The sequence below is a fragment of the Mirounga angustirostris genome, unplaced genomic scaffold, assembly GCF_029215605.1.
Source record: "Mirounga angustirostris isolate CCGP_5_RB_7025 unplaced genomic scaffold, mMirAng1.0.hap1 SCAF_5, whole genome shotgun sequence".
Classification (NCBI taxonomy): domain Eukaryota; kingdom Metazoa; phylum Chordata; class Mammalia; order Carnivora; family Phocidae; genus Mirounga; species Mirounga angustirostris.
The window spans coordinates 11,891,394-11,905,484 of record NW_026991713.1 but is presented as its reverse complement, the minus strand read 5'-3'; the positions used below and the strand labels follow the sequence as shown (position 1 = coordinate 11,905,484).

The 14,091-nt window shown below is 38.8% G+C and overlaps 1 protein-coding gene across 17 annotated transcripts in view; it reads right to left on the bottom strand.

Moving 5' to 3' along the window:
- The window catches only part of RBFOX2 (RNA binding fox-1 homolog 2), a 279,715-nt gene that overhangs the window by 181,046 nt on the left and 84,578 nt on the right, over positions 1-14,091 (bottom strand). For 16 of the 17 annotated variants that reach the window (XR_010411348.1, XM_045872616.3, XM_045872617.3 and 13 more), the window contains exon 2: positions 4,566-4,616. The exons of the other annotated variant lie outside the window; for it this stretch is intronic. Coding sequence is in view for 15 of the 16 variants with exons in the window: in XM_045872616.3 (XP_045728572.1) it covers positions 4,566-4,616 (51 nt within the window). In the remaining variant the exon portion in view is untranslated. The remainder of the gene's footprint in view (positions 1-4,565; positions 4,617-14,091) is intronic. 17 annotated transcript variants of the gene reach the window in all.

The window sequence follows — 14,091 nt, the reverse complement described above, 5'->3', positions numbered from 1 at the left end:
CCTGCTCTCACTGGGTGTCTGGTCAAATAAATAAATAAAATATAAATAAATAAATAAATAAATAAATAAATAGATAGATAGATAGATAAAATACAAAAAGATAAACTGTGAACCATAAGCTATTTTAACAAACAAGACAGGAAGAAAACTTGACAGACATAAGTTACTCAAGGGATGTCCAGGTCATATGAAGCCTTTTCATGTTGCTACATTCCCCAAGGATTCCATAACATCTTGTCACACTAGCAAGAGAATACCCCCATTCAAGGAAGAGAGAACACTGACAGAAGAACACAAAAGGGAAATACAAGACCCTGGAGGCTGAAAATCCAGGGTTCAAGCCTATTTCTGCCACCTCCCCTCTACGTGACATTGGAAATTCATTTAAAAATCTGTGTTGGTTCTATTTTTTTTTTAAGATTTATTTATTTATTTGAAAGTGTGTGCATAAGCAGGGGGAGGGGCAGAGGGAAAGGGAGAGAATTCCCAAGCAGACTCCCTGCTGAGTGGGAAGCCTGATGCCGGGTTCTATCCCAGGACTTTGAGATCATGACCTGAGCTGAAATCAAGAGTCAGATGCTTAACTGACTGAGCCACCCAGGTGCCCCCTGCATTGGTTTTCTTATCTATAGAGATAGTAAAGCCCCACCTACCTAGCAGAGCTATTGTGAAGATCAAAACTCAGTGAACACGGAAGCACACTGTAAAGTACTTTACAAACATTAGTTTTTTTAACATACTATTATTCTCAGCTCTACACCTGACTCAACACCTGAACCCAACCAAGAATCTATACCATCTCTCATCTCAAATGTGAATGGTGATGTTTCATTCCCACCCAGGTTAAATGTTAGGCAATGCACTGTGCCATAATCCCAATTCCTGATCACATCAGTTAAGGGGACCTTCGCTACAGTTCTGGAATTATGGCTAAGATGACCACACACCGCACCCATCTAGGTTTGCCTGGGACTGTTTCAAATGAGCATCACTTTTCACCCTCAAAAGTGCTCCAACTAGAATGATGAATTATATGGCCATCCTAATATAGCAGACATAAAGTTATGGCACCAAGAGATGGCAAGGGGCTGGCCTCGGGACTCCCACTATACTCTCCAGAAGCCCCCGAAAGCCATCCTAAACAAATAATGTTGGCAAAAATAGTAAGCTTGCTATGCAGATACTCTAATCAGACTGATACTCCTAAGCCCCTCCTATCTAAAAACCCTGGAGTTAATACACACAAACATTCTCTCATTTAAAAATATTACAAACCCACAAAATATTCCAGCCTTAATCAACACTCAAATAAGCACCTGCGCATATACATAAACCACAGAGAAACAATCAGCTGGGAATCTAAACCGCTATATTGTATCATCAATCCAACCTCCTGTACAGCCTTAGGTGAGACACTCAGCCTTCCAGCTGGTTTTCACTTCTGTAAATCTGGACGAGTTCGTCTCCTGCACTTCCACAGAGAAAGCCCATTAGCAAGCTTGGTGAAGTGCTTGGAGTGCTTTATGAATGCAATGGCTTGTCATCTCATAAAGCTTGCTAACTGATTGGGAAAGAAGGCTGGGGTGACTGCACATAAAAAAGCAAAACCTCTACAAGGTGGCAGATGTTTTTTTCCCTCCTTTGCTCCACAGGTTTCTAATTCAAATGTGCTGGTGGGAGCTTACATAACAGCATGAAAAAGGTCACTGAACAGTGAGATGCTGGTCTACTTGGTGCTAAGGAACTCAGGGGTAATAATCCTTAACCAGGGGCCATGACTTCCTAAATCTGTGGCTGAGCTTCACTAGGCCTATGAAGCCGCCAAACAATAAATGAAGTATGGGAGTGAGCAGGCCTACATGCACATGACCACACTTTTCCTTGTGTGAGGGAACAATCCCCAGGGCAGAGGAAAGGGCCCTCAACAAAGAGAAGACAAATTTCAGTTCTTATGCAGCTACTGTCTGGTATGGTTACCCTGGATAAGTCACTTTATCTCTGTGTGCCTCAGTTTTCTGCTCTCTCCAAAGGAAGTGTTTGCTTTATCTACTTCAAAAGGTGACTGTGAGGATGAGGTGGGAAAGTACAGATGACAGTGCTCTAGGAGGATCAGGATTTTAACTTTGTCTCTTTTAAAATCATGAGGAGATGCTAATAAAAATCCTGTCTGGGGACGGTTCCTATCTGTTTAGAAAGGAACAGCAAAAGAATGAGGGCAAATAAATACACACTATTAAAATTCACCTTCACCTCACCCCCCTGGCTCCTGATTTGCTGAGCCAAACCACTCTGGGGAAATGTAAAGATCGTAAGTTCAGTTTCTGCCCAGCTCAGGCTGCTCAGTGACCAGTGTTGCACACTGATAAATGCCTCCCAAACCTCAGCGCACAAAGTGAGAGTTCACAAGGTTAGGCGCATTAATCAGCAGTACTCATTTGGATTCTGTATTCATCAAATACAACAAGCAGCTATTCAATATTTGCCTGTTTGCACTGCTCTAAGATCTGTAATTCAAAGATCCAGCCAGAGAACAAAATAAAGCCCAAGAAAATAAACTAATATAAACCTGTCACCATCAGAATGTGCCTCAAAGTAAATTAGCAGCTTTAAACTATGGCAAAGGGTCTGCATAGACCTACAGCAGAGAGAGTATGAGTAATGAAGGTGCAGGTTACAGAAGTGGGTCCCTTCCACAAGAGAAAGGAAAAATAAAGCAGTTCCAAGCAACTGTGCTTTAACAAATTCCTCTTAATTCCTTTTGCTTAGTTTCTTATTGATCTGCAATCCCCACAGGAAGAACAGAGCATTATACAGTACCTTTCAGATCCTTTTAAATTCAGTATGTCTATTCCCATACTTTACTTCAATTAGTTTTACCTTTCTATATCTAAAATAAGCCTATAACCCAACATAAGCAAAATTTTATAAACACGTAAACATACGCACTAGTATCCAAGACTGGATAGAGACTGACCATGATCCTTTATGTTTTAAAGGTCCTAGGTGAAAAGTACAGGATGAAACAGAAAATGTCACTCCTTTTAAAGTAGCCCATAGGACTACAGTTCTCAACCCTGGCCGCAAAACAGCATCACCTATAAGGATTTCTAAATATGTGAATGACTAAACCCAATTTTAGACCTACTCAATCAGAACCTCTGGGGGATGATCTCTAGGCAGTAATACTTTTCCTGATATATGGCCACGATATAGAACTACTATCAAAGGGCATAAATTTCACAGCTTACAAAAGCTCTAGAGCAGATCCAAACCAGAAAGAAAGAAAGAAAAAAAATCCTCTATATTTTCTTTAGATTTGAAGTAAATGACTGTATCTTTCAACAAAAACTTCCATAGGGACAAACTTCAATGACAACGGTGATGATCCCACCGGGAGATGAACAAAGAAATCAACACCACTCTCCCTCCCCCTTTTTCTCCACACCCTACCTGGGGCTGGTCTGATGCCAACCCAGCACCAAAAGTGCAAGAACTGGGCAAGTACTCAACCAGATGACCGCTGATGATGGGGCCATCCTAGTTGTTAAGATCAGCTTCAGGGGCTCTGATGAGATTCAACTATGTCACAACACTCTGGTTTAGCACTCTGATGACACATGTCCTTTGGACAAGCCTAATAGTGAGGGCATTTTTGGACAACCCTACAGGGAAGTTGGATAGGCATTCAAAGATAGTGCTAGGAGCTACCCTTTCTAATCTCCTGAAAAATATCTATATGTCCAAACAGCAAGGAGGCAAATTTCAGAGGATAGGTATCTTAAGCCACATCATTCCTCTGAGGCAGCTTTACCTGTTCTTCTAACCTAATGCAGCTTCAGCCTCATCTGCTCAAGGCTTCAAACAGTGGAAGGATAGGGAAGGCATTTTATGCACTCACCTAAAGCATCCAGGGGATATCTCACAGGAAGCAGTACTGCTCTACCCACAGTAGGACCTGGGCTTTTTTCCAATCATCCTCCCTCTCTAACGAAGAAAGGCAGCAGAAACTTCCCTCTCTCAAGCAAGCCTTCCCTGATTAAAACCATAAGGCTGAATTCCCCCAGGAAAGAGAATGGAATTTTCTCGTTGCAGATTATTGCAAGGACTCAAAAAAAATTGGTGCAGGCAGGGGCTAAGTGGCAGAGAATTAAGAGGCAAGCCCAGCACTTAGAATTATGAGACATCAAGAAAACCAGGTTAAAAAATTACTATCAGCCTGGAGAAGAAAAAACAAAAGCAATTATGGCTGCGCCTGAGTGATTTTTTTTCCCTGTAATATCCACAATTTCAGTAACGTGATTACAGTTCTTTTAGGATTAAAAAATATATTTTATTTGTATCTCAAATGTAAAGTCATTGCTGAAACTAACCACATCACTCTCCAAAATTATTTCAGGAAATGCTCTCTACCATAGGACCCTTAGAATGAACACACACACACACACACACACACACACACACCCCATCTGAGTTATAACAGCGGATACCAACCTGGCTGTCACACACACACACACACACACACACACACACACACACCCATCTGAGTTATAACAGCAGATACCAACCTGGCTGTCCCGTGCTGGGAATCCATGATAACCTTGGGTCAGAGGCTCGTTCTAAGAGAAAGAAAAGAAAATCAAACTATAAGACAAAAGAAAATGTTAAGAATCACCAAAATCATCCAAACTGATCAAATATAAATTCCTGCAACAGTTCCTAAGATGTTCCATTGCTATATTCCACTATAACTACATACCTCTCCCAGTTCAGCCTCTACAATGGCAAAACCCAAACCAAACAAATAGTATTTGCTTCAAAAAACTACTCTTAAACACTATTTTCCTCCTTATACAGCTAAATCTGTTTCCTTCCCAGTATATCTCAAATAGGGAGCCACTGTGATTTGAGACAAATCAACTCCTAACTTCACACTGTGGGACTTTAGCCTCCCTGGCCCTAAACCACTAAAAGCCAGTAGCAATCCTAAACACGAGGACAACCAAAAACATCCATACTTTCCCAGAAGTCTCCTGGGTGAACAGTACCACCCGTTCTGAGAACTACCTCTTGGCCTAGAAGTTTTAGCCACTCCCCTCCATCAATATGTGTTCCTTCAGTTCTTTGAACCCTACATGAAATCCCACCTCTGCTCAGGACTTCCTCTACACCCTATATCACCCTATGGACCCAAGTGACTCCTAACATGTATATATTAAAATGCATTTAGGCTATTTGTACAATTTCCTTTTCATATAATTTATGACTCAATAAATCTTATTTTTGTAAAGGTGTATCATATTGAGTGTCTCATCTTCACATTAACCACTAAATCAAGATCCTTGGGGGCAAAAATGATAGCCAATAAAAGCTAGGCAAACCCTAATTTAGTATAAGGTCATATGATATGAGCACTCATTCATGGCTTGACCCATTCAATCATTCAGTCAACGCATACTGAACACCTGCTTTTTTTTAGAAAGAGAAGGGGGGAAGAGGGGCAGAGGGACAGAGAGAACTTTAAGCAGGCTCCACGCCCAGTGTGGAGCCCGATGCAAGGCTCGATCTCACGACCCTGAGATCATGACCTGAGCCAAAATCAAGAGTTGGACACTTAACTGAGTCACCCAGGCTCCCTAAACACCTAATATTTTTAAAGTACGGTTAGATGATAGTCATCAGTAAGAAAGATCAATAACACAAGGCCCTTGCCTTCAAGTGAACTTTTAAATGGGAGGAGATCTATGTGCATACCGAAGTGTAAATGAGAACATATGGTGCTTTTTTAATTTCTTCAACATGCTCAACACAGCTACCTGGAAAATACTCATCTTCTTTTTCCATCCATTTATACTTTCATTCCAACTAGCAGAATAACAAGGTAAGAATCTGCACTGCTACATAGGACTTTCAAATATGGCGAGAGTACTTTCCAACCAATGATAGATCGGCTTTGATTATATCCTTATCTTTGATAATCAGACATCCACACTGCATTAAAAGCATGAAGCCAGGAGCCAACATAAGCTCACTGCAGAGATACCATGTCTGTTCATTGCTGTTTCCCTGCAATCTAGCACAGTGTCTAACACACGATGGGCACACAAAACAATGGATAAATAAATAAATGGAGTTCAATAAGCTGAAGTTATTTTGGCATTCATCACTGATTCAATCACAGAAAATCCACGTTCTCCTTTTTGATTCCTAAGTCTCTATTTTGGACATTTATAAATTAAGTCTCCCCAGAGAAACCACACCAAAGATAACAGCCTTAAAAAATTATAGGTGCCAAACAATCCTGAGAAAGAAGAGTAAAGCGGAAGGATTCATGCTTCCTGATTTCAAAGTTTCCTGCAAAGCTACAGTAATCAAGATAGGGTAATACTGGCCTAAGGATAGACATATAAACTGATGGGCTACAACTGAGAGTCCAGAAATAAACCCTTAAAATTATGTTAAAATTATGATTTTTGAAAAGGGTGCCAAGAAAATCAATGGGGGTAAGAACAGTCTTTTCAACAAATGGTGTTGGGACAACTGGCTATCAACATATAAAAGAATGAAGTTGGAACGCTATCTTACACCATATAGAAACTCAAAATAGATCACAGATCTAAAACCACAAAACTCTTAGAAGAAAACAGAGAAGCAAATCTTCATGACTTTTGGTTAGGCAATAGTTATCTTCAGTATGACATCAAAAAAACAACTGACAAAGGAAACAACAGACAAACTGGACTTCAACAAAATTAAAAACTTCTGGGACTCAAAGGATACCATCAATTCTGGGAATCTAATGTCTGGCATAGTGATTAGTTAATAATACTGTATTATATACTTGAAAGGTGCTAAGAATGTAGATCTTAAACGTTCCCACCATAACAAATAAATGGTCATTATGTGACATGAGGCAGGTGTTTGCTAACACTGCGCTGGTCATCACTTCCCAATATATAAGTGCACCAAATCAAACCCTTGTACACCTTGAATTTATACAGTGTTATAGGTCAATTATACCTCAGTAAAGTGAGGGGGGACTCCATCAATAAATGAAAAGAAAACTCACAGAATAGGAGAAAATACTGTAAGTCATCTGATAAAATGCCTGTATTCAAAATATATATAAAGAACTCTTAAAAAGACAACCTAAATTTTAAAATGAGGAAAGGATATGCACAGGAAGTTCTCCAAAGAAGAAATACAAATGGCCAATAAGTACATGAAAAGATGCTCAACCTCATTAGTCATTAGGGAAATGCAAATCAAAATTGCAATGAGAAAATACTTCACACCCGTTATGAAAAAAAGACAAACTTTAGTGAAGATGTGGAGAAATTGGAATTTCATACATTGCCGGTAGGAATGTGGTAAAGGCACTCTGGAAGCAGTCTGGCAGTCCCTCAAAATGTTACAACAGAATTACCATATGATCCAGCAATTCCACATTAGGTGTAAGGAATAAAACTGAAAACACAGATCCACACATAACCTTGTACTGGAATGTGCATAGCAGCTTTATTTCATAATCACCAAAAAGTAGAAACAATCCAAATGTTCACCAGTTGATGAATGGATAAATAAAGTATGATATAACCATAACTGAATGTTAGTGGGTAACACAAAGGAACAAAGTATGATACAATATAATATTGAAAACACCATGCTAAGTGAAAAAAAAAACCCAGAAAATTGTATGATTCCATTTATATGAAATATTCAGAATGGACAAATCCATAGAGAAAGAAAAGAGATTAGCAGCTCTAGGGGATAAAAGGGTGAAATGGGGAGTAAGTGGTAACAGGTACTGGGTTTGGTTTTGGTGATGACAATGTTCTGGAATTAGTGATGACAGATGTACAGCTTTATGATTATACTAAAAACTACTAATATCACTTTAAAAGGGTGGGATTTGGGGCACCTGGGTGGCTCAGTCAGTTAAGCGTCTGCCTTCGGCTCAGGTTATGATCCCAGGGTCCTGGGATTGAGCCCCGCGTCGGGCTCCCTACTTAGTGGAGAGTCTGCTTCTCCCTCTGCCCCTGCCCCTGCTCGTGCTCTCTCTCAAATAAATAAATAAATCTTTAAAAATAAAAAAAATAAAAGGGTGAGATTTATGGTCTGTGAATTCTATGTCAATCAACCTATTATTTAATAACAATAATAATAATGGGCCATGGTTAGCTGCTTTCACACTAATTTTTACAGGGGAGACATATACATCTTAGACTATAACAAAAAGAACAGGGCTCCTTCTGAAATCCACATTAAGTGTCTTATTTGTTCTGGATTCTGTAATTTACTTTGACACCATTCCCTACAGATTTTAACAACACTGATGATGATAAAGATGGTGATAACTACTAGATACTGAGCAACTAAATCAGGTATAGTTTCAGGATGGAGGGGAGGAGGAGCAGAAAGCAGCAAAGAGATAATAAAGCATAGGACTGAGTAGGGAAAAAAATTTCAACCCAGGTCTGTTGGACTCCAAAGCCCCTATTCTTTCCATTTTATCAAATTCTCTTCTACAATAACCATTCCATATTATTTTTCTACAGTAACTATTTTAAGATTGAGAAAGAAATTATATGATTAAGAAAGTAATGGAAAACATCCAAAAGCAAAATTAACATTCATCACTCCCAGAGAATATCCCACATATAAACTATATTCTTGAGTTCAACAATGCAGAGAACTTTTTATAAGGAAAAAAAATCAAACCTACAAGCTGATATTGTCAGAAACATTAACAGCAAAGACAAATGTAGCAGGCTGCACAGATAGATGTCAGAGGAAATGGACTCATTCCTCCACAGGCCTTGGCAAAGTCAAGCTCCTCTCTCTCCCCCATCTCCCAGGTAAGGTTATCTGGAATTCACGAGCCCTCAGAAACTCCTGCCTCTGAAAGTAGCCTACATTTAATGACAAAGGCTTGCTTTCCTTTTTAATTTTATCATGTATAAATATGTCCCTTCAAAATGCCTTACTCTGCATGTTTTTTAATTTATAGAAATGGATCTTATCATCTGTATTCTTTAGCAATTTCCTTTTCTTGCTCCAGACTATGAGATAAATCCCCCTTATGCATCTACTGTATCTCAGTAGCTGTGACTCCTGTTCAGTATTCTATCTTATGGCTATGTCACAATTTATTCACCTGTCTTATTTTCCTCTTAATAAATTTTTAAATTGTTTCCAGTTATGCTTTTTCTTTGCACTCACATACCATACTGTCTATGAACATTCTTTTGGATTTGAGATATCATTTTTCACTCATGAGACTGGCAAAAATGAAAAAGAAAATATCACAAGTTAGCAAGAAGAGTAAATAGGTACCTTCATATCTAATAGTCAGAATATAACTATATCGAGACCACTGTTTTGGAAAGCAATTTGATAATAATCATTAAAATGCTAAGTGCACACACCTTCTTGTAATTTCACATCTTTTCTCTCATAGCCTCTCTAGATAACCACTTGCACGTGTGCTCAAAGAAGCATGTGCAAAGACTTTCAATGCAGTGTTGTTTGTAATAGTGAAAAACCAGAAAGAACCCTGGTCTCCCTTAATAATGAGAATAGGTGCTATTATTTATCTCAACACCCTGTGTGCAAGTTTTTCAAAAGGTAAAATCTCTACAAATTATCTCATGTCATATTAAATGATAGGACAATGTACCTTTTTAAATCATAATACGAAAAGAGATTTCTACATGCACATAAAAAGTAAATAAATGCACAGAGTAATAAATGCGTAGGGGTTACCTCTAGGGAGAAGAAGATTTGTGGAAGGCCGAGAGGGCACGCTTTAGCTGAATTGTTTCAATTTTACAACACGTAAAATTCACGTATTATTTGGCGTATTAAGTCACTACTACCAGTGTTCCATAACGTTTTGTAACTTACAAAAATACCTTCACTTAATCTTACTTAGTCCTCACAATGCAGAAAATAGGTTTTATAACCCTCATTTTACAGATAACAAAACTGAATCTCAGAAAGATTAAGTGATTTGCTCAAAGCCAAATAGCTAATGACAGTGGCTGAGCTGCCCTCACACTTAGCTCTTAACTCTGTACCCAGGACTTCTGCAGCTTCGTAACAACCAGTGGAGAACACTCTGGCCCTGAGACTGTGCTGACCAGCTAAGACGTGCCGATCTGAGTTTTCAATCGGTGTAGAAATAATAACAGATATTTAAAGCAGAGATGGAATTACAAGGCTAGCTAATGAACAGATGGGATAGAAACCAGACGTGTTAAACTCCAAGAGAAAAGGCTTAGCAGCTAAGCATGCGCCTCCACAAATAAAAGTTCTGGCCTAGCAAGACTCAAAAGAGTTCAAAACTGACTCTGCCTAGGCACAGAGGCTGCTCAAAAATAAAAAGAATACATAAGAAATAAAATGCCAACCACAAGAATCCTTAGTGACTATAGAGGTCAGCAATTAAGCCTGTTTAGAAGCTTCTAGTTAGTGGACCTGTGAGAGAATAATAGAAGGCTCCTTAAGTAACGGTCAAATAGAGCAACTACAGTGGGCCATGCTTGTAGAGTGGACACTGAGAGAAGAAAATTAGCACCTGACTTCCATATTCTTTCACAGGAGGCTTAGAGGCTCCCACTTGCACCTATGTTTGAAAAATCCATTTAAGCAAAAGAACCCTTCCTTTATTCAGTAAGAATGATTGAACAATTGCCTATGACAAATGCAGCGTTGGTATACTTGCCCTTGAGGAGCTCAAACTTATAATAATTACAAGATAATGTAATGATACCATAACTAACATTTATTTAAAACAACAACAACAAACCTCAGACCTCCAGAAGATCTTCTGGAACAGTGTGTGTGGGAATGGGGGTAGGTGCTCAGTGGAGGACCACACCTCAGCATAGTGACTGATGCATGCTTACAAAACAGCAGGGTTTCTAAAGCTACTTTCCTAAATGATTCTGAAAGTCAGTATCTTTTCTGAATGATTAGTCAAATATATGCCCATTGCAAAAAGTATCCAAAATACTGCACCTGAGAGGAAAAGCAAAAAGCACTGCTTCCTTAAGCATTTTTAAAATAAAGCTAAAAGAGAAGTGTCAGGAGAAATTAACAACACTGAAGATCAAAAATTCCTGCATTGACATGGAAATATAGTAGTGATAGAATACTCTAGCCATAACTCCTGAGCAATGGAATGATCCATAAAACATTAACAGGAGCCTAAGGAAGACACCCTCTTCTGCCAATCTCCCCTGGTTTCACCTGCTTAACAGATCGCATGTTCAATGTCCAGAGATTTATTACAAGAGTATTTCTTATTGGCTTCTATCAATTACAGGGCTGTCGAGGAGCAGGGTTGAGAAAACCAGAAATGTACAATCAAGTTACACCAAGCAATAAAAAAATTAAAATTAAAATCCACCCCACTGTCTTTCTTTTGTGTCCAACAAAATCAAACCCATTTCACAAAATGAAAGGGAAAGAAAAATACTGAGAATGGAACAAAGTAAATTCTTGCCACCAGGCAATTTGGGGAGAGGTGAGTAAAAAGAAGCAAAAGAAAGAAACAGAAACGAAGCTGCCTGCTACGAACAAAACTTGGACAATGGTAACAAGCCCAGATTTTTCACCAACTTATTTGCAGTTGAAAATGGACTTCCCATTACCCTACACACATTTAACAACGGAAGGAAAGATTGATTTAAACAACACTGGCTGGAAAAACAAGCAAATCAAGTTTCCCAAGATATTTCACTACCTTGTTTTTCAGCCAAAGTTACTGTTTTTCAAGTACGGACATGGAAGGGAACAGCACAGGAACTGAAGATGTACCCAAATTCCATATGTTACTGCATGCAAAATCCAATCCCAACCACAGGAACCTTTGGCTCCGGAAGAGAGATTGCTAAGCAGCCAGAGGGTATCATTCTGCTTCCAAGCCATACAGGGTCCAAGGTACCCAGAGATAAGATCTTCATCTTATAAGGGATATGAATCTGGTAGTATCTAACAACATAATCTCAACATAAGTCCTACTGGTAACTGGTAAACTAAGCTTTCATGCTCCAATAAAATAAAACATAATTTATTCTACATCCTGATCAAGACAACTGATGAAAGTACTTTGTCATATTCACCACCTCCCACCCTTTCTTTTTTTAAGTTAAAAAAAAAAAATGCCCTTGTATAAATAATATGTTTCATGTTAAAATCTGACAGCGACTGATTGGGTCCTCACAGCCCACCTCTGGAACACAGTAAAATTTCTTCTTTTTAATAACAGTGACAGATTTCGAAAAGATAACCAATCAAATCCCTTTTCTTTATAGGTGAGGAAACTGAGGTTCAAAGAGAAGTGCTCTATCCTAAGTACTTCGATTAAGTGCTCTATCCTAAGTACTTCGATTAAGCAGACAGAAAAGAGAACCTAGAGCTGAGAACTCTTGCCTCTCAAATCACAGAAGTGATTTGCCTCTGATTTGCCTCAGACTCTGCTAATTGCACATACAAATAGCTCCTTTCATGATATAATACAGAAAGCAGGGGCTCTGGGAGTGAAAGAGATGTAGATTCAAATACTGGCGGTATCACATTCTAACTCTGTGACTCTGGGCAAATCATTTAATCTCTCTGAGCCTCAATTTGCTTGAATGTGTAATAGATAAACTCTACCTCATAAAGTTGTGATGATTAAAGGAGATAATTGTAGTAGAGCTTATCAGGCACAGTATTTAACATGCTGTGAAGGAGTTGTGTGGAACTCCCCCATGTCTATCAGTTGCAAATGCCTTGAGAGAGAAATCCAATCTGTGGGACTCATTCCTACAAAGTCACAGATTTCCAAACAACTAACCTTCAATTTTTCTTAGCTTAAAGTCAGTTCTTTAGAAATACTGCTAAATGGCCATCCAGCATCACTGAAGGTGTTCGAAAACTAGATAAAAATTAGTCATGTTCAAAATGACAAGACAGAAAAAATCATCTCAACAGAAAGAACAAGAGGCAATACCATCTGCCAGGGACCTAATCAATACAGACATTAGTAAGATGTCAGAACTAGAGTTCAGAATCATGATTTTAAAGATGTTAGCTGAGCTTGAAAAAAAGCATGTAGAGAAACCCTTTCTGGAGAAATAAAAGAACTAAAATCTAACCAAGTCAAAATCAAAACAGCTATTAATGAGGTGCAATAAAAAATGGAGGCTCTAACTGTTAGGATAAATGAGGCAGAAAAGAGAATTAGTGATATAGAAGACCAAATGATGGGGAAAAAAAGAAGCTGAGAAAAAGAGAGATAAACAACTACTGGATCACGAGGGCAGAATTTGAGAGAAAAGTGATACCATAAGATGAAACAACATTAGAATAATTGGGATCCCAGAAGAAGAAGAAAGAGAGAGAGGGACAGAAGGTATACTGGAGCAAATTATAGCAGAGAACTTCCCTAATTTGGGGAAGGAAACAGGCATCAAAATCCAGGAGGCACAGAGAACCCCCCTCAAAATCAATAAAAATAAGTCAATACCCGGACATCTAATAGTAAAACTTACGAGTCTCAGAGACAAAGAGAAAATCCTGAAAGCAGCTCGGGAGAAGAGATATGTAACCTACAATGGTAGAAACATTAGATTGGCAACAGACCTATCCACAGAGACCTGGCAGGCCAGAAAGGGGGACTGGCATGATATATTCAGAGCACTAAAATGAGAAAAAAATGCAGCCAAGAATACTATATCCAACTAGGCTGTCATTGAAAATAGAAGGAGAGATAAAAAGCTTCCAGGACAAACAAAAACTAAAGGAATTTGCAAACACAAAACCAGCCCTACAAGAAATCTTGAAAGGGGTCCTCTAAGCAAAGAGAGAGCCTAAAAGCAACACAGACCAGAAAGGAACACAGACAATATACAGTAACAGTCACCTTACAGGCAATACAATGGCACTAAATTCATATCTTTCAGTTACCCTGAATGTAAATGGGCTCAATGCCCCAATCAAAAGACACAGGCTATCAGATTGGATAAAAAACAAGACCCATCAATATGCTATCTGCAAGAGACTCATTTTAGACCCAAAGACACCCCCAGATTGAAAGTGAAGGGG